At 46.7% G+C, this 20,967-nt stretch overlaps 1 protein-coding gene across 10 annotated transcripts in view; it reads right to left on the reverse strand.

Moving 5' to 3' along the window:
- The window catches only part of EML1 (EMAP like 1), an 889,011-nt gene that overhangs the window by 272,474 nt on the left and 595,570 nt on the right, over positions 1–20,967 (reverse strand). For 6 of the 10 annotated variants that reach the window (XM_085626396.1, XM_085626394.1, XM_085626401.1 and 3 more), the window contains exon 3: positions 12,084–12,140. The exons of the other annotated variants lie outside the window; for them this stretch is intronic. In XM_085626396.1, the coding sequence (XP_085482522.1) occupies positions 12,084–12,140 (57 nt within the window). The remainder of the gene's footprint in view (positions 1–12,083; positions 12,141–20,967) is intronic. 10 annotated transcript variants of the gene reach the window in all.

A 20,967-nucleotide genomic window follows, 5' to 3' on the forward strand; every position in this document is an offset into this window, starting at 1 on the left:
CAATGGTTCCAGGAATCATTTAGTCAGCAGCTATCTAAGGAATTGCTAAGGGCTCATACATCTGACATATTGTTTAATAAAGATCACTGGTGTTAGAATTGGGCATACGATGCACACCCAGCAGTGAATGAACGAAAGTCAATGGGCCTTAATCACTAGCCAGATATATTTATACTGTGCATTCTGCTCTGCAAACAACATGCACACTGATCTAGATATGCACATTTGAAAATGATTCCATGTGCCCCTGCAAATGGCAAACAACTGCAGATCCTCACATACCGCTGGAGTATTACTTTCAGTTTTGCAATCTTTAACCTTGTGAGATGGGAAATTGAATCTATTAAAAGATCTCCCGGGTACTGCATCACTGGTGCATATGCTTTCTGAAAACAGAGCTATGCATGGTCTCTCACTGTGAAGGGCAAACTCGGGAACCAAGGGAAACCATACCTCGTGTTCATCTACAAAAACAACATGCCATGGGAACAGGGTGGATGTAGGCAGCCATCCAACCCAAATCTTTGCACACTTGAAATAACAGGACTGAAATTCTGCACCAACAAAATATAAAAGAATGCATAAATAACGAAGACAAAACAGACAATGAAAGATGCAAGAGGTCAAATAAAATATGCGGAGAAAGGCGGTTTGGTATAATGTTACAAGGTAAATCGCAAAACATTCCCTGTGGGAAGCCATAGAGAACAGTTCATGTTTACCCCTGCCAGTGTATGCTTTACTGTCTAAATATATCAGTCAGACTCTAAAGTGATGCACGCTTCGAAGAGCACGGTTGGACTTCTTTCTTACAAGGCACATTTCATAAACAGAGTTCACTTTAATGTACTTTAATACTGTAATGTATGCATCAATTAAAATGTGGACTTTGAAAAATTGTTTCCAAGAAAATGAAGTCTACAGTGCGGCCCCCAGGGGAAGTGAGGTCGACAGACCAGTCTTTCCCTGCGGAGTTCGCGCGAGAGCAGGACAGGGGGGTAGAGTTAGTTTGGGGGGTGGGGTCTAGGATAGGTGATAAAGGGGGCAGGAGAGGAAGTTCTTCCTCTTCCTGTCCCCAGCACCCCAGGGTGGGTTAGGAAGTTTTGCGTTGTGAAGAAGTTGGTGTGGGACTAGCGCGGCCCAGTCTGTCAGCTGGAGCCGGCGTGGCGGTGATATAGCGCCTTCAATTACTGGAAGGTAGCGATCGCGGCATATGGACCTCAGCGGCATGGTGGAGCCTGATGAGGCGGCAGTGCGCGCCGCTTTATAGGTGCTCGGCCGGGCCGGGAGATTCGATCTCCTTCGGCCCGGCGTCCTAGAACAGGCGTGGGTCGGAATGACCCGGACGCCGAGATCGGCGTCAGCGGGTGTGGTGGCGGCGGTGGTGGCGTGCCAGGATGAGCCACCACAGCCGAGGACAGGTATGATGGCGCGGGGGAGGGGCCGGCGACAAGCGGAGGCCAACAAGCGTGGGAGACGGCGTCTGAGCCTCCCAGCGCGCACGCAGCAAGACGAGGTAGCGCTCGCAGTGGGGCCAGGGGCGGGGTTTGGCTGGTGTGCGAGGCGGTGCGGGAGGCCTGGGGGATGGCAGGAGAAAGGGGCAGCAGGAGGCGTTGGGCTCGGTTCCATTCGGGCAGGGGGTGATCCAGGGCACATCCAGTGAGGACAGTGACCAAGGGGGGGAGGGGGAGGGGGTGAGCGAGGACCAGGCTGGGGATGAGTTCTCCTTGCAGGCAGTGATTCTGTGGGTGGGGGCCTGGGGGAGCAGCCCATTGATCTCTCCAGAGGGGGTAAAGGGGGTGTTGGGGGGCGGGGGTCCAAGGGTAAGGGACCATTGAAGGCGGCAGTGGCGCAGGGGGGGGAACGCTGGGGCACAGTGGGGATGCCCCCGGACCATCCAGGGGCGAAGGGCAGGATCCCAGAGTGGAGGAAGGGACCCGTGGGGCGGACAGGTGGGAGGGGATGATGCTGGAGGAGCGCATTCGCGAGCAGCGCAGGGTCATCGAGGAGACGGAGCACAGGTGGCAGGAGATGTGAGCAGCTAGGGAGGCGGCGGGGGAGGGGTTTGCGCCAAAGGGGGTTTGCCCCCCGGCACGGCAAGCGGAGCTGGCGGCGGGGCAAGGACGTGACAGAGGGCCATTGGGTCTGGGTGGATGAGGTAGGGACTGACTTGACGTCTCAGAGTCCTGGTGGCGCTGGGCCCCGTCGGGCTGTGACGGTCCGGGGGGGGTGTAAGCCAGTGATGGATGCTGGTAGAGGCCAGGGTGGGCCGGCGGGGTGCAAAATGGCCTCCAAACGCCGGGGCGAAGCAGCAAGGGGGGTCTGCGGTGGCCTGCCCTCCGTCGCAGGAGCGGGCATCGTCGGCGCCGGTGTGTGAATTTGTGCCTGGTATGAAAGGGAAGGGTGCGAAGAGAGTGGTGAGCGAGGTGCGGAAGGTGCAGTTTGAGGATGAGTTTGAGGAGGAACTGGATTATGATTCTGACAGCGAGGAACTGGAGGAGGGTGAAGTGTGTGTGAGGTGCACAGGGGGAAGGGGAGGGCGGCAACAAGACGGATTGGTGTTTTGCAGGTGCCGCAGGCCAGCAGCAGTGGGACCCAGACGGAGAGCAGGAAATCGCCAGTGAGCAGTGGACGGGAACGGGCGGTGCCAGTGAAGCTTGCAGGTGAGAGTTCTTGTTGGGATGCGTGGGATGATGGGGGCAGAAGTGGCTGGAAGAAGGCCTACAGGTAGGTGGGTGTTGGAGATGGATCTGTGCGGGAGGTGGGAGCACCGGTCAAAGGGGCAGAGTTGACAGGGGAGGGGAAACAGTTAGTGGGGGCTGGTGTGCAGACGGACAAGCCGAGGGGAAGGAAGAGGTGGGAGAGAAGCATCGGAAAAAGTTGCCGTACATGGGATTGGCTATGCCCTTAGGGTCGCATCTATCCGAGAAGACAAGGGCTAGGATTTGGAAACACGAATATGTGGATGTGTTCAAATTGTTGCATAGGGAGATACAGGCCAAGGAGGGTTCGAAGGAGGAGGAATGGGAGTTGACGAGGCGGCCACGGGTGCCGGTGAACATGGAGAATTGGACGTCGGCTTTTTTGATCTATGCGAGCATATATTGTGAGAAACATCAAGATAGGGCCATCGCGTTGTTGAAGTATATGGATATTATACGCAAGGCGCAGATGCACTTTGGTGGGTTTGCATGGCTCAGCTACGACCAGGAGTTCAGGGCCAGAATCAGTGTTAACCCCGATAAGCCGTGGGGGGAGGTGGACCAAGAACTCTGGGTACAGTGGATGTCCTCCACGCAGTCGTCGGCGTCTACGCACACGGCCAGTGGGCTTCCGGTAGCTTATCGGTCCTTTCAGCCGCGTCCCGCCCAATTCGGGGCGGGGGAACAGGGTGGTGCAGTCGGCACGGGAGGACAGGCTACCCCTCCGGGTCCTCAGGGCAGTCGAATAAGCTTGGGAGGGCCAACACAGGGGCATGTTGGAACTTTAATAAAGGTTTCTGCACCCGCCATCACGAGTGCTCTAAGGGCGGAGGACGCCACCCGGTCACACAATGCATCACGCTGGCCACTCCCTCTGAACAATGGCGGATTACCAGAGGAAGGGGGCAGGCTGGGCCAAAGGGCTCCTACGCCGGTTGATGTGGAGGCCATGGGTCCATGGCTCTCTAGATACCCTGAAGATTTACAGGGGGTTTTCAGAAGGTTTTCACGTGGGTTATCAGGGTCCTAGGGAGCGGAGATGGGCGGAGAACTTGCGGTCCGCAAAAGAATTGCCGGGGTGGTGGAGTCCAAGTTGAGGAAGGAGGTACTGGAAGGTAGAATTGCGGGTCCCTTTGACACGTGGCCGATGCCGGAGCGCATTATCTCTCCACTGCGGGTGGTGCCCAAGAAGGAACAAGGGGAGTTTCGTTTGATTCATCACTTGTCTTGGCCTGAGGGGGCATTGGTGAACAATTTCATTGCAGTGGAGGATTCCAAGGTGTTGTACGCGTCAGTGAATGATGCGATCGGTTTGGTGAGGGCGTGTGGCCGGAGGGCGGAATTGGCAAAGTGTGATATCAAGTCTGCGTTTCGCCTCCTCCCTATTCATCCGGCGGATTTTGCGTTGTTGGGAATGCAGTTCGGGTGGGGGGCGATTTTTGTGGATAAGGTTTTGCCAATGGGCTGCGCTGTGTCTTGTGCGCTGTTTGAAATGTTCAGTTCCTTCATGCAGTGGGCCTTCACGGACAGAAGTGGGCACCGGTCGGTGTCCCACTATTTTGATGATTTTTTGTTTGTGGGGCGAGGGCAGACGGGGGAGTGTAGGGAGGCTCTACGGCAGTTTCAGCGACTAGCCTATGATTTTGGGGTTCCCTTGGCGCCGGAGAAGACAGCTGGGCCTAGCTTTTGTTTGACATTCCTGGGTATTGAGCTGGACTCCGTGGCATGGTCGGCGCGGTTGCCTCAGCAGAAGGTGGGGGAGATGCAAGAATTTTTGCTGCAGGTGGTGGGGGGGGAACAGAGGATTGATTTGAGGTCGGTACAGCGGCTCTTGGGTTTGTTGAACTTTGCGTGTCGAGTGGTGCGGGCTGGCAGGACTTTTTGCAGACGTCTCGGCATGGCCATGTCGGGGGCGGTGCTCCCTCATCACAGAGTCAGGATATCCATGGGCGTGCGGGCGGATTTGCGGATCTGGCATTGCTTCCTGACCGAGTTCAATGGTGTGTCTTTGGATTTTGTGGATGACAAGATGGGGTGGCAGGTGCAGATTTTTTCAGACGCTGCTGGTGCAAAAGGGTTCGGCGTTTTCTGGGACGGGAGGTGGTGTGCGGAGCAGTGGCCGGAGCATTGGTTGAAGCAGGGCAGGAGCATCGCATTTTTGGAATGCTTTCCTTTGCTGGTCGCGCTTCAGGTGTGGGGACTGGAGTTTCAGAACAGATCGGTATTGTTCCATGTGGACAACAGGACGGTGGTGGACTTGGTAAACAATCAAAAGGCGAGGGATCTGCGAGTGCTGCGCTTGCTGCGAAGTTTTATGCTGCTGTGTTTGCGCTTCAATGTGCTGTTTCACACGCAACATGTGCCGGGCGCCAGCAATGACATTGCGGATGCATTGTCACGTTCGCAGTGGCAGCGCTTCAGGAGGCTGGCGCTGGGAGCAGAGGATTGCAAGACCAAGGTGCCGGAGGGTATCTGGACCTGGGGGGAGTGAGAGTAGTGGACCTGGTGGAAAAATCTATAGCTGACTCCACAAGGCGCGCATATCGCTTGGCATGGTCTGAATTTGGACCCTTTTTGGGGTGGACGAGCGTGAATTGGCGTATGTCCCGGGGCAGCTGTGAGCAGGGAGTGATACAGTTTGTGTTAGACTGCATGGACAGTGGTTTGTCGCAGGTTACGATTGCAGGGAAGTTAGCAGGGATTTATTTTTATGGCATGATGTATTTGGGATTTGACCCAGCGAAGAGTGAATTGCTGAGCAGAATGCTAAAAGGCTGGGGTAGGGTGAGGGGGGAGGTGTCTTGCGGGAGGCGATCACGTCTGATCTGTTGGTTGAAATATTGGCGGAATTGCAGCAGTGTTATGATGCTGGCGAGTTGGCGTTGTTTCGTTTGTGCATGATTTGGATATTTTTTGGGGCGTTTCGGGTGTCTGAGTTGTTGGGGGCTAGGGGCGCGCCTGGCAGGCGTTTCGAGGAAGTGCGGCTGGATGGGGCACGTTTGGGTATCTGGTTGGGGCATTCTAAAACGGATCAGGTGGGGAGAGGCAAGTGGGTATGGTTGTGTGAGACTGGTTGGGCAGGGGCTTGCCCGGTGCGGGAGTGGAGTGCGTTTGGCCAGCAGGCTGGTACGCTGGGGGGTGAGATTTTTTGTCATGCTTCTACCAGGCGGGTCACAGCGTTTTAGCTGCTGGCGGTGTTGCGGATGGCATTGAGGCGCCTAGGCAAGGACCCTGCATTGTATGGGACACACTCGTTTTGTATTGGCGCGGCGACGGCGGCAGCCCGGCTGGGGTGGTCTTGGGAGAAGATTAGGCGGATTGGAAGGTGGAGGTCTCGTTGTTGCGAGCGGTATGTGCGGAATTAACGGCTGGCGTGCGCGCTGGGGTGCGCTCTAGGGCTACTGGGGCGGTGGGATCTGTTGCCTTGTACTAATCTCTTTTTCCTTCGTAGGTTGCGTGGGGGGGTCCGGGAGCCAAGACGGTTACCTGGATCGTCGGACATTCCTTTGTGCATTGGGCATTCAAATACGCGGACAGGCAGGTGTACGGTCGTAGCCTTGGCCTGCGGAGCAGTCACCATGAAGTACATTGGTGGGGCAAGAGTGGGATGCGATGGGGAGCACTGTTGCCCTGGCTGACAAAGGTGGTGTCTCAAAGGGGCTGCCCGGACATGCTAGTTATCAATTTGGGGGAAAATGACTTGGTGAAACAATCCGGGGTATCTCTCCTTCATCTGATGCAAAGGGACTTGGAGGCTATGCAACGCAATCTGGCTGGTGCCTGTATTGTATGGACTGAATTCGTTCCGCGCCGGATCTGGCGGGGGGCATTGAAGCCCGCAGCAGTCGAAAGAGCACGGAGGAAACTGAATAGGGCAATGCGAGTTTTTTGTGGAAACAATGGGATCAAGTTGATTGCTCACACAGGTTTACGGCTCGAGGAGCCCCTTCTCTTTAGGGACGATGGGGTGCACCTTTCGTACATGGGCAATGCGTACTATATGATGGAGTTGAGGGATGTCATCAGTGCATTGTGGAACTAGTCCATTTGGTGCCGGCGGGTGTGAGGACGAAAGGTGCACTTGATTGGGGTGGGGCAGGTAACTGCCCTCCGGGGGTTCCCTGGTTGGTGGTACTTTGGAGGAGGGGGGGGAGGAGTCCATGACGGGCATACTCACCCTTCCGGGGAGGGGGATACAGGTGCAAGGTGGGGGTGCGTCATGCAGGAGTGCGATGGCAGGAGATTGGAAGAGAAGTGATGAAGCGAATGGGATAAGTGAGGAGGTAGCTGGGTGATGCGGGAGTGAGTATTTGGAGTATGGGAGTGAATGGAAGGATGAGAGACATGACGTTGGGGATTGTTGGGGGGTTTGATTGATGTTGTGTTATAGGTTGTTCAACCCTGTCCTAATAAATGGCCTTTTACGCTAACTAACTGCGTGGAGTGGTTATTGCGCGATGCGGCCCCCAGGGGAAGTGAGGTCGACAGACCAGTCTTCCCCTGGGGAGTTCGCGCGAGAGCAGGACAGTTTGTTAGAGTTAGTTTGGGGGGTGGGGTCTAGGATAGGTGATAAAGGGGGCAGGAGAGGAAGTTCTTCCTCTTCCTGTCCCCAGTGCCCCAGGGTGGGTTAGGAAGTTTTGCGTTGTCCACCCGCCCAACCTACAGTTGCAGGTGGAAGGAAAGGGTGTAGGATACAAAGCGTGACAGTTTAGGACGGGTTAAGTGTGTGTGTGGCGGTACTTTGGGGGGAAGGGGGAGGGAGTCCATGACGGGCATACTCACCCTTCCGGGGAGGGGGATACAGGTGCAAGGTGGGGGTGCGTCATGCAGGAGTGCGATGGCTGGAGATGATGGAGGAGGTTGGAAGAGAAGTGATGAAGTGAATGGGATAAGTGAGGAGGTTGCTGGGTGATGCGGGAGTGAGTATTTGGAGTATGGGAGTGAATGGAGTGAATGGAAGGATGCGAGACATGACGTTGGGGATTGTTTGGGGATTTGATTGATGTTGTGTTACATGTTGTTCAACCCTGTCCTAATAAATGGCCTTTTACGCTAACTAACTGCATGGATTGGTTATTGCGCGATGAAGTTTAGGGCACAGCTGTGCGTGAAGGGAGTGAAAAGATCATTAAGACATTGGTCCTCAAAGACATGCCCAAACAAATGTTACGACCTAATAAAGGCAAGGTTTAACCCGTTCCGCGCTGTGAGCATTTTCACACTGTGCGAGCGTTTTATTGAGTGGGCGGAGTACGGACGGCCCCCGGCCGTCCTCTGCATACGCTCACCGTGACGTCGGATGGCCGGGGGCCGTCTGTAGCACACAAGGGGTTAAAAAAACAAAAAAACACATCACGTGGTCCTTAGATCTACATGTTAATTTTAGTAATTATCCTCATCTTCCAATACACATCAGTCGGAATATTTTCATATACTGTGAAAGCAGAATTATTATTAAGGCCTACAGGCTCATTGCGCTTTTGAGGCCTAGTTCGGCTGTGCTGCTGTGCTGCTGTGCTATTACTTACCAGTTATTTAAAACATACATAGAATGGGCTTTGTCTCCACCCAGAGGAGTGTATCTCACCACCTGTGGATGGGGGACTATTTTACATCGGAAAAATAAAATTAAATCATCACAGTTCGCCACATTCAATATTTGATCGTGTATATTTATTCTTTATAGAAAGCAATAATTTATGACCCTATTTGGTACTGGCTTTCATCTGATAAACAGTTTTTGTGCCCAACAGTATTTGCATGTCTTAGCACATTACAGCTGTACCTATTTCCTTTGTCAGTGCTTGCTGTTCCAGAGTTTGCAGTCCTGGAACAGGAATGTGGTTACAGGATGGGCATCAGTCTACAGATACAAGAACTTCTTGATGTAATTATGAGCAGGTGGGAGATTCCACATACTCTATCCCACCAACATTGGCAAGAGGACCTCAAGAGAATCACTCTACCAAGCCAAGTCATGAAGTATGAAGTCCCAGTGACAGATGACAAACATGGTAGCAGGACGTCAGTGTGCACCACCAACTTCTTACCCCTAAGAGACCTCATATATCTCATTAAAAATGAAAAAAATAAAAAGCAGGACTTCAGTTGGGGGGAGACAGATTCTTCAAACTTCTAATGCAGGTATATCAAAATGACTAGAGAACACCTGCCTCACTGGCGAACAAAGAGGGCATCTGCCACTGAGAAACCCTGAGGAGGGAGCTATGGGAACAGTGGCTGAGGTTGCAAGCCCAGGACTTGGTGGATTAGACACGCACTGCCACGGGTGCATGGGTACGTCCCCCTTAATGGAAACTGAGGGGGCTATTCACAAAGGGCCTCTGCACTCAAGGCGGAGGCCCCACAGTTGTAGCAGGAGGGCCCGCACTCATGGTGGGGGCCCTACACTCACTGCGGAACCTCTGCATTGAGTAACTGCAGTGCTGAGCTTCTGCTACGAGGCAGGTCAGCCCTGCCTCGACTGCAGAGCCTCCGCATCGAGTGCGGAGGCTCTTTGTGAATGGGCCCCTAAATGTCCGAAACCATGGACTACAAACTCTTGAATGTTACTGGGGGCACAGAGCATAGTGCAGAGGCAGCCGGAAAGATCCAACCAGTGCCGGGACTAATAGCACTGGGAGACAGGACTCGCTCTAGGACTACCTGATACTGGAGAGCAACAGGAGAGGGCTTCACTTGATCTGGAACTGGGCCTCTAGTCTGCATGGTTTGGGATGCAACAATGCTATGTAAAGACATCCAAGATGAAAAAAAGAGAGAGGAAAGCAATTCTTCAATCCAAGCATGTATGATTCAAGTGATGTGGTGGCATTCATAGGTGAGTGTGCGAGGAGCATGCGGGTAGGACCCTCATACAGTGATGCACGTATATTGGCAGTATCATGTGCACCTCCTCTTCCATAGATAACAAAGTCACTTCAGTTGAGTGTGCGTCATCTGCTAAGGTGCAGCAAAGATCTCTGACCTGGAAGCCTCCAACACTGTGCCATCACCTCCATGATATGCTTTAAAACCCAGGTTGAACACTTAAAGGAATCAGTGTGCTAAGCACACATCATCTGCTGGGAGTACTGCGATCAACGGACAACTCCCAGAGATGTTTGGGAAAAATGTTCTCCAACAAGGGGCAAAATCGGAGTAATTGTGAAGTGGACATATCATCTACCAACAAATAGTCAGCAGTTATTGTGAAAAGTGAGATGCTGTGATTGCAGAGCTGAACAATCCTAGGGAGAAATGCTGTTACGTGTGCCTTCCAGCGGAAGGGGGACCTCACAGTTGATGGATGATAGATTCTTGATTTTCAGAGAGCACAGCCAATTCACTATCAGACAACAAAAATTCCAGCATTTGAAGAAAGACCTGTTTGTTTTGAAGTGAGAGGCTCTGTACTGGCACCCGGTGAAACGGAGGGGGGGTTTGGAGGGTAAAATATATATGTTTTCTCATGCTGATGTTGTGGAAACCTTCTTCAATGCCCTACGTGATAGGCTAGAACAAAAGGAGTTCTTGACAACTGGTGACTGGCTCTGTGTCGTTTTTAGGTGTTTCTTCTGTGCTAAGGGAGACCACTGAGCAAGATGTTGGATGTTTAAGTTAAGATTATTGTTGATGCTACTGGACCAAGTGTGGTTGTACCCAAGATAATATTGTGACCACCAGGGGCCAGATGTGCGAACAATTTTAGTATGCGCAAACGGGTTAGCGACCCATTTGCGCATGCTAAAATTGTCATGGCCATATACCAACACAATTTTGTGAGTCGCAAATGAATTGCGACTCGCAAAAAAGCGTTTAGAAACTCGCTATTTGGAAGGGACGATCCCTTCCAAATAGCGAGTCTCAAACCCATGTACTAATGTTTTGCGACCGCAATTGCGGTCTCAAAACACTCACAATTACCACCTACTTCAAGTAGGTGGTAATGCATTCGCAAATGGGAAGGGGTCCCCAGGGGACCCCTTGCCCTTTGCAAATGTATGCAAAATTATTTTTTAAGGGCAAGCAGTGGTCCCAGGGACCACTGCCTGCCCTTAAAAAACATGAAACGAAAACTTTTTGTAAATTTTTTTTATAAGCATCCCGTTTTCCTTTCAGGAAAATGGGCTGCATTTAAAAAAGTTTTTTTAAAAATGCTTTATTTAAAAGCAGTCCCGGACATGGTGGTCTGCTGATCCCAGCAGGCCACCATCCCTGGGAGGGCCTGTCATTCCCAATGGGCTCACAAATTGCAAAAGGTTCATTAATATTAATGAGCCTCGCAATTTGCGACCCCATTGGGAATCGCAAACAGTGTTAAACACGCTGTTGTACATTTGATTTTGTGCCTCGTAATTTGCGAGTCGCACTTTGTCGCAAATTGCGAGGCGCAAAATCAAATGGTTATACATCTGGCCCCAGGTCCCTTGCTACATTCCTCCACCCCGTCCCCCCAACCCCCTCTCTCGCTCCCTAACCACCAGTGCATTTTTCCAGTTACTTCTGGGGTGGGGATTTCTGGAATATTAAAGAAAGAACATGGATGGACAACAGTTAAAGGGATGCTGCATTTTTCGTATTCGACTTTGGTAGGAGGATTTTTCCCCGAGATTTCTATTTAAAAATGGGGCAGAAAGCTTGTTTCAAAAGTGGACTGGCTACCTTCCCTATGCTAATAATACTTACTAAAACCTAAAAATAGCACAGATTTCCATACTACATTTACTATCCTGAAAAGTTTAAGCCGCTAAATGTATGACAGAGGACTATTCAGTGCAACAAACAATGGCTAGAGGTAGAATCATCATTCATTTTTGTAGAGCCTGGGTTGTATCTATCCCTCTTGTGGGCATGTTAGCTGTTTCATTCTTAAGAAAATTAATCAGTTTTCTTTCACAAGCGCCTGAAATTTTCTTCTCACGGGTAACATGGAAACAAAGCAGAGGGGTGACACAATGTAGGTCTCCTGATCCCACAAACTAGTCCAAAGGACAATAATCATCATGTAACCCTACAAAGCAATTCCACCTACATCTGCAGGTCACAGCATTCTCACAACAATTTACATGCATGCTTTGTTAAAGGGAACCAATATAGCACAGAGAATTATTCATTGGAAAACTAATCATAGCTCTGCTGATGATGTGAGAATAGACACATATACTGTAAGGTTCTGAAAGGAAATGATATCGGGATACACTTAATCATGCTTTAAAGTTCTTACTTATGTTAAATTCTTTCCTCAGTAGTAGAAACTAAGATGTGTGGAATTAGTAAGGTGACGTTATTTAAGGCACATACAAAACTCTGTTAGATGCCAGTAGATGTTAACGGCCAACATCAGATTCCACTACACACTTGGATGCTTCAGGTGCTTACCTGTGGCACCAGGACTGCCAGATTTATCAGCATTTGAGTGCTTAGACTCCATCTGATCTATGGATTCATTGATTAAAGCAACAAAAATAAAAATCTGAAAAATTCACAACCAATCTTAAATATATACTAAATAGCATTACATCACAAACAAGCTAGTTACAAAAGTGGAAATTGTCAAGATGTCTAAAAGAAAGAAATCGACAGGATGACTGAACAAGTTGAAACTGCTGTAAGTGCAAGTTTTCAAAGTGCAGCACAGAACTGCATAACTAGCTGGAAACACATTTACGTAGATATAAACAAGCAATACATGCCACCATGCTATCTGAACAATCAGCTGTTCTAATGGAAACATTTTAAGTGCTGCACCCTTTTTAGCTGGTACCACTACAAACAGAGTCTTTAAACCAATTGGAGAATGCGGAGTTTCCGAAGTCGTTATAGGAATATTCTAATGCAATACTTTTTTAAGGAGAATATAGGCAGACGGTAGAAGCAACCATAAATTACAGCCAGAGTCCATAAAAATTGATGATTCAGTCAGAGTATTGAAAAGGTCATTTTTGCGATGTTTGGATCTAGGGTAATTGTGACTTCTTGAGTTGGTGATACCAAACTCAGGATGAATTCAAAAGAATGGATGCAGTCTGGTCTTAAACCCTCTTAACTAATTAAGAGATGAACCTTACATTTCTTACAATAGAAAATACAGTCAACAAAAAAAGAACAAGAGAATAACATCAGAAGCGTTAAATGCGATGGAACACAATCCAGAGACAGGACTGTTAAAAGTAAAAGTCTTACTAGAAGGGAATCGAGAATCCAAACTTTCTTAGCACCTTAGTCCAGATGTTGAGAGGGAAAGATAGTAACAACAACAAACAGAGATCAGTCAGCAGTGTGCAGAGTTTGATCGTGGAAACCAATTAATGTAGGCATTTCAACAGAGTGGATGCACTGAAACAAAGGATGGCACAGAGGGAGCAGGGAGGGGTCTCTAGAACAATCACTGACTTAAAGATACACAGTCAAAAGTTTGCATTCCAAAGATGGACAGAAGGGGTTCTGGAAGAACAGCTAGATATTTGTAGGCATATTTCAGGCCTGGGGTGAACTTGCAAAAAAACACAATTTGAGTAGATAATAGAGAAAAAAAAGTAAGGCTTAGTTTAATAATCCTGCACCTTTAATATTCTCATGTCTAAGAATACTTAGACATTACAGGGAATCTGCTGCTTAATTCTCAGCTATTCATTTCAGGGGAAAGAGACAACTATGTTATTGAAGAGTCTCAAACTAGATGTGCGGAAGGCCCACCGACTTACGAATGCCCTAGATGCTTTAGACAGATGGCATGGTCCAGATGAGACCCTACAATTGAGATTGGGTCAAAAATGTTGACACCTCATTTCCTCGTTACAGAATCACATGGAGGGAATATCTGAATTAATCTAATCCTCCCACAGGAACTGTGCTCCAAACTGTTGATTACCAGCGATATGTACAGCATATTTTGTATCACTTGTATATAGTCACCTACACCAGCACTGGGTCGTCTGCATTTTTCGGTTGAAGAGTTTGCACCTTGTGTGTATATATCTTATATGAAGAACAATATCATTTCTACCAAGGAGTGACGTGCTGAGTCTTGACTAATGTTGCATGATTTTATATCAACATAGGAAAATTCATCAACCAATTCCACAGAATACGTAGAAGCCAAGACCATAGGTATTCCTGGAATGAGTCATACGGGACAACGGTTTTATATTATATTGATTCACCCTCGTCCCTGTGGGGATACAAGGTTGTCCTGGGTTGGTTTTCATAAAGAACACTGGAACACACCTTGAGCTGTGCTAGCCCGCAACCGATATACTTTTATACCAAAAAGTTCTGAAAGGCCTTGAAAAAGAGGCTGTAACAAGTGAGTTTTTACCAGTCAGTGGGATGCTAAGTGGATGAAACACCTAAGAAACGATGTCACATGCGTAGAAGTTCTGTAGCCATTGAGTAAGAGCATGAATCATTGTTTTCGAGTTAGAATTGAAAGATTTTGAAGACTTATATTTATATTTTTTAATTTTTTTTTTTTTTTTTTTTTAAATCTAAAGTGAAACTCTGTCTGGATTGTTGGTAAAACCCACATAACGTTTGTACTTGGTCTGTTTCTGCTGATAAAGGCTGCTAACAGCCAGGAATGATTCGTTAAGACTGCTCCCAGACTTCTACAATTCTGAAAAGGCTAGTTAGTTTATAAAATAAATGCATTTTAGTAGTTAGGGGTGGTAAAAGGGACAAGTGTTGTCACGCATAAAAAAAACAATCTGCCTTTCTCTTGAATAGGGAAAGGGAGCGTCAGTATGGCAAACTGATACCAAAGTGAGAAGCTGCTTTCGCCAGAACCAAAGTTTAACTCATTCCTGCAAAACTGAACTCGGAAAAATAGTGCTACAAAAATATCGTAGACAGATTGTCAGCTTCCAAAAAAAAGGTTGTGAAATTATATAAAGGTAAATATAGATTTACTACTCCTAATTCAACATCTATACAACTTAAAGATGTGTATATGTCGGCAAGGTACATACATGTGATAAAAGTCAAATAAACCCATACTTACCTAAACATTATCCTACCTTTACGTTTTTTTTGTACTCAATATTTTGGCTACTATATTTTTGTCGCATAATATTCAGAACCAGAGATTCTGGTATCATACCATTTAAACATGTAGATATTCTAGGAAGGGAGTGTGCACTGTGCCTCTTTCACTGCCAATGCCACCTGCATGACCTAAGCTGTTTCAGGATCGCTGGCTGTGGGCTACTTTAGATGTTCATGCATCAGCCGAATACCTTGTACATCAAGAAAGAGCTCTTTAAAAGACCCTTTACCAGGATGTTGGCTTGAGCCTTTTATGTAGGTTTGTTGAAAAGTATTTGTCGCTGAAGCTGCACAGTTTGAAGTCAGATTTCCACAGATAGTGAGTAGGACAAAAGTAGTTAGCTAGAACACTAAAGAAAACATGTGATTCCTGCTGATTTCACTGCATGGAACAGGAGGGGCTCAAATCTGGAGAGGCTAAAATTGGGAAACATTTTGTGGAAAAAAATACTGGTGCCAGAGAGCAGAAACTTGATTCTACGAAACATTAGATGACAAACAAGACTTGAGAAGATCGGGCTAAGTGTTTTCATGTGGATGTGCTGATTGCCTGCTAGAAATATTCAAGTGCCTTGCAACATGGATGGTGTTTTGGGATTTTTTTTAGTTTAAGGTGCAGTTTGCAGTCCCACCACAGAGAGGCAGTGTTCAGTAAATCAGTTAAAAGGAGAGAATCCAAAATTAAGAGTAACATTCACATTTTCCCACCTTGCTTTTCTTTTACAGTCCACATCTTTCTTATCACTCAAGTAGATATCATGGATTTATAAAAAATATGCTTTACTAGTTTTTATCATAATATTCATCATGGTACAAATGTGTTCCTTAGCGAAGGGGCAGGAGCCGCAGAAATGCTGAGGACTCAACCCCCGGAAAGAGGAGCTCTGACCAAGACTATGACACTCGGCGAAGGCTTTCCAATGTCTTCAATGCCCCTAGGCTACACAATCCTGCGGAAACTCTCCGTACATGTTCTATACTAGTACTGTATTTTGTGATCATTTGCAGTTTGACTGTTGTAAAGCGCTCCGATACCCTTGGGTCTAGCCAGCGCTATATAAAACTTCAGAATAAATAAATATAAATAAATAAACACAGCTATAAAATTTGCTCCGCAAGGTAATACATAACATCATCTGTATGAATATTATATTTCGGCAGTGACCGTGATTGAAGGAACAAGTACATTATAACAATTTAGTGAGTCGTCCATCTCATTCATCAAGTGGGTACTAGGGAGGGGTAACAAATTGTGCTAGAAAGCAGTAAGGATGACAAATACAATGAAAAAGTACTACTAATAAACATCCCCCCCCCCCTCACTGTTGACATGTCCTAAAGTTTACCGTTAAGGCTTGCAACGAGGAGCCAATTTCGGGATGTTTATACATGTCCCCAGTTCATGCAGATATTAAGGATTCAATACAGTTTTCCAAAGTCCGTTACCATCACATACAGTTTTCTTTGCAGTAATTTAATAAGTCTCTCCATGATAGACATGCTGCAGGAAAGGATTATCGCTGCTATCATATTCTTCAATCGAATCAACGGGCACTACTCTTCTACCATTTGGCACAAGTAACAGGACAAAGCCTAGAAATACATTTCCAAAGCCAAGATCTTGAAGGGGAGAATCTAATGATATCAGACCCCAGCTGGAAGCTTGAATTATGGACAAAAGTATCATCAAAATCTGATTACTTTCAATAAATGATCACAAAAGTGCTTTCTAAACAAATGGTGCAGCACTATTCCAAAACACAACGTGCTTGTACAGTGAAAGGTAATAACTCTAATCTTCCCTTGAAAATTTAGTATTAAATACATGTTCACCCTATTCAGCATTTAAGAAAATACCATTTACCGGACACATGCCTATGTGCAAAAAATTCCATAAACCCTGGGTCTGGCAGTGAAAAAAAGTCTTAGGATGGAATTCAAATTACCTACACATAGATTACCAACCAATCTCTTATTTCAATCTTAAATTCAGTAAAAAGTGTTGTAATCCGCTGATTCAGACTCAATTTAGGCCACATATTGCATTTATTCCAGCAGTACCATTGCTTTGACGCAGGTTGAACCGCCTACTGGAGGATGTATGTCTTATTCAATTGAACATTTCTAAAATCTTTTTCTCTTTTCCCCCTTTTTCTTTATGTGTAATTTTGTAATGTGACTGTGGTCTTGTATGCTATGGGGAATCTGGAATACATTGTATTTATGAAATATAGGTGTAGTTATTGTAAAAGTTTTTTTAAGATAATGTTTTTAAATTACTATGAATGATGAATCACTTTTAATGTAATCAATTTATTTTAATAAAACATGTTTTGTAAATGCTAAAGGTTTTTTTGTTAATTTTAGTTTGTGTTATCAGTACGGTGTAGTGCATTAGGACCAATATTAGTGCCGGTGCTGAAAGATAAAAGATAGACTCCAATCTTCTATTGGTGGAGATAGCATTGCATACTTTTACTGCGGGACAAATTTATTTAACTTAATTAATTGAACACACATCAGCCCAGCTGGTTGTATGTGATTATATAGAAAAACAATTTCATGGACTACCATTACTGAGAAACTATTTCATCTAAACTGTTTAATTGAAATTTTCAGAATGAATGGCATTTACCTTTCCGTAGAAAACAATTTATAGAATGTCTTTTTGGTCGAAATTGGCTTTTGAAAGCTTTTTTTTTTTTTTTTAAGTGTTAATGCAATGGTTACAGGTCTTACTTTCAGACACAGTTTTGTTGGAGATATTCATTTAATTATAACCACAAAATAAGATTGGGGACAAGGAGCTAATTGGAAATCGGTCCTGTACCAATGCTCCTAAAGACAATGCGCAAACAGTTCGAATGGTATCAGTTCCTAAAAGGGAAAGGAAGGAAGCGCTCAGCAGTCCAGATCGGTACTGCGAGTCGAGATAGGTGTCTCCATAGTAAGGTTTGAGTGTGCAGGGTGGGGGAGTGGTACTCCTGTGCGTGTTGTTGTTGTGCCCTCACAAACCCTTGCGGGTGCAAACCATCATCATTGGGCACTGCTCCTCGTGGGGGTGGCGCTGCAGTCCCTAACGAGCCCTACTGGAGGGCACTCTGTTGGAGATCTTTTAGGAGTTGCCGCATTTGTGCATGTGGGTGTATGGGCCAAGTGAAGTTAGTGAGTGAGGATAAAATGACCCGTTGGTACCCTTGTATGTTTATTCGGGTGTCCTCTGGGTCAGGTTAAAATAGGATGGGATGGAAGCGCAGTTTATGCAAGAATGAGAGGAGAAAGGAATAGATTCTTTCCCACTGCTCTCAACCCGTGTGTTGGTGTGAAATGAAGTGTTACAAGTGGGGTATGGTCGACATGTTTCGCGCTGTCTGTGGGTCCCTTATGGATCCCTTAGTGCTTCATCAGGACCTTGAGGTTAATAAAACACAACAGAAGGGGAATCAGGGAAAAAGGTACCCTATATTCCTACTAGACCTTTTGTTGGGTGAGGTTTACAGGTACTGTTATCGGGCACGTCTTATTCGTGTCCGTCACTTCACACTCTCCCCAGCGCAGAGTAGTGCTGCTTAAGCAGTAGCCTTCAGTTGAGAAGGGGAAGTTATCACCCCTCTTACGAGTCCTGGAAACCTAGAAGACCACCAGGACCGCCGGTACCGGGTTTCCCCTTCTGTTGTGTTTTAATAACCTCAAGGTCCTCTTGAAGCGCTAAGGGATCCATTAGGGACCTACGGACAGCGCGAAACAGGTCGACCATTCCCCACTTGTAACACTTCATTTCACACCAACACACGGGTTGAGAGCAGCGGGAAAGCATCTATTCCTTTCCCCTCTCATTCTTGCATAAACTGCGCTTCTATCCCCGTCCTATTTTTAACCTGACCCAGAGGACCCCCAAATAAAAGTACAAGGGTACCAACGGGTCATTTTATCCTCACTCACTACCTTCACTTGGCCCATACACCCACATGCACAAATGCTGCAACTCCTAAAAGATCTCCAACAGAGTGCCCTACAGTAGGGCTCGTGAGGGACTGCAGGGCCACCCCCACGAGGAGCAGTGCCCAATGATGATGCTTTGCACCCGCAAGGGTGTGTGAGGGCACAACAACAACACACACAGGAGTACCAATCCCCCACCCTGCACACACAAACCTTACTATGGAGACACCTATCTTGACTCTCAGTACCGATCTGGACTGCTGAGCGCTTCCTTCCTTTCCCTTTTAGGAACGGATACCATTCGAACTTTTTGCGATATTTATTTAATGGCATTACTTCAGGGGACATTATTTTATATTTATATTTTTCACATTGTCAAACTACTTCAGATGCTTTTCAATTTGCTGATCCATCACCACTCGTAAACACCATCCATCGCTGACCCTTCAAAACTCCCAAACACCATCAATCACTGCCCCCTAAAGCCCCTCATGACATCAAAACTACACTCATCCCTGAAGCCTAAAAGCACTTTCAAACCCAAAAATCCACATCCCTGACCCATAAAATCACTCCCTAGCCCTAACTCCACCCATCTCTCAACCATAAAAATACTTATGTGCCTAAACCCCACCCATCCCATACCCCTTAAAACACAACAGCACACCCAAACTCCACCCATCTCTGAACTCCCTCACCGCCCTTAAACACCAGCCATCCATGACCTATAAAAACTCATTTTTACCCTAAACTACTTATCGCTGAACCCCTAAAACCCTTTTCTGCATCTAAACTTCACCCATCCCTGAAACCTTTAAACTCCTCCGCACCCTAAACGCCACCACATCTTGACCTTTAAAAACTCTTCATCATCCCAGTTGCTACCCATAATTGAACCATAAAAACCCTCACCAGCTCTAAACTCTACCCATCCATGAGCGCTAAAACCCCTTAAAACCCTTACACTCCAAGTATCCTTGAAACATAAAACATCACACACATAAACACCACTCATCCATGAACCCTAAAACCCCTCACCACCCCTACACTCCACCCATCTCTGAACACTAAAAACCCCTTTCTATGCCCGAACTCCAATTATTCCTGACCCCTAAATACACCTCATCACCCTAAACATAACCCATCCCGGAATCCATAAATCCCACAGTAGTCCTAAACTCCACCCAAATTTAATCTAATTTTGGATTTTTCCATAAAATTATCTTTCCTTTAAATTGGATCCTTTAATTTTCGACTTTGTTTTGCATTTCTTTAAAATTGTCTTTCCTTAAAACTGGTTTTCCATGATTTGGTTTCCTCCAATGTGGTTTCTCAGTTTTAATTTTCCATTAATGTACACACATTAGCCCAGCCATATGAAATAGTGTTTAGATCAGGGGTGTTCCACTGTAGTTCTCCAGAGAAGCAAACACGTCTGGTAACAACAAACAAACAAGGTAACCTAACATGCATTTGTAGAGTACATGTCAACTCCAAGGGCTGTCTTGGTGCTATTGACAGGTAATAGATATTGATTGTTATACATCTCACTGGCACTCATGTAATGGACTTCAGAAGGATGAAAGGCTGAATGGACCTACTGGGATACAAACCTTGGACACGGAGGTCAAATATTGATAACTGTAATGGATGATTTGGTCCACTGAATCAACATTCCCCAAATTAAATTTGAATGTTTTAGTGCATTTGGATAAGGTAGCATTTCTGCCTCTTGTTGGTATCAAGCATGCTTAACTTTGGTCCAAGCTTCACTTAAATGTAAATATTTTGGGCTAGCTTACTCCATTTATAATATGAGTTCAACTCGCCAACACCAGCTGGACCATGGTGCAAGGCAGGAAGGACTGAGTGGCATTGAGCTCTGTACATCTGACTCAAGATAGTGCCATGTAGCGCCACAATCTCTTGCAACTCTTAAAGCTGCAAAGGCCATCCAACTTCCTGCTTTAGTCATGGTCACAGAATGGGCAAGGAGGGCACAATGGCCTATGATGTGGTTAGCATCGTCTCTATTCAAGTCTCTGCTGTGACATTTTTAAGCCTAGGAGTAAAAGAGCCACCCACAAGAGAAGCTCAGCACAGTTTTGGGCTCAGTGAAATAGTCTCAGGGCGAGATGTGATTTAACACAATCTTAAATGGATTATTTTAATAGTATAGGTCTTGCATGCACTACTGCCCAATTTCAAAGCCTGATCTGCAGTTGGGGATTTAGAAATGGCAGGATGAGGAAAGGGAAAGCAACCTGCAATTCAGTGC

Source organism: Triturus cristatus, chromosome 9 (genome assembly GCF_964204655.1).
Source record: "Triturus cristatus chromosome 9, aTriCri1.1, whole genome shotgun sequence".
NCBI classification, from domain to species: domain Eukaryota; kingdom Metazoa; phylum Chordata; class Amphibia; order Caudata; family Salamandridae; genus Triturus; species Triturus cristatus.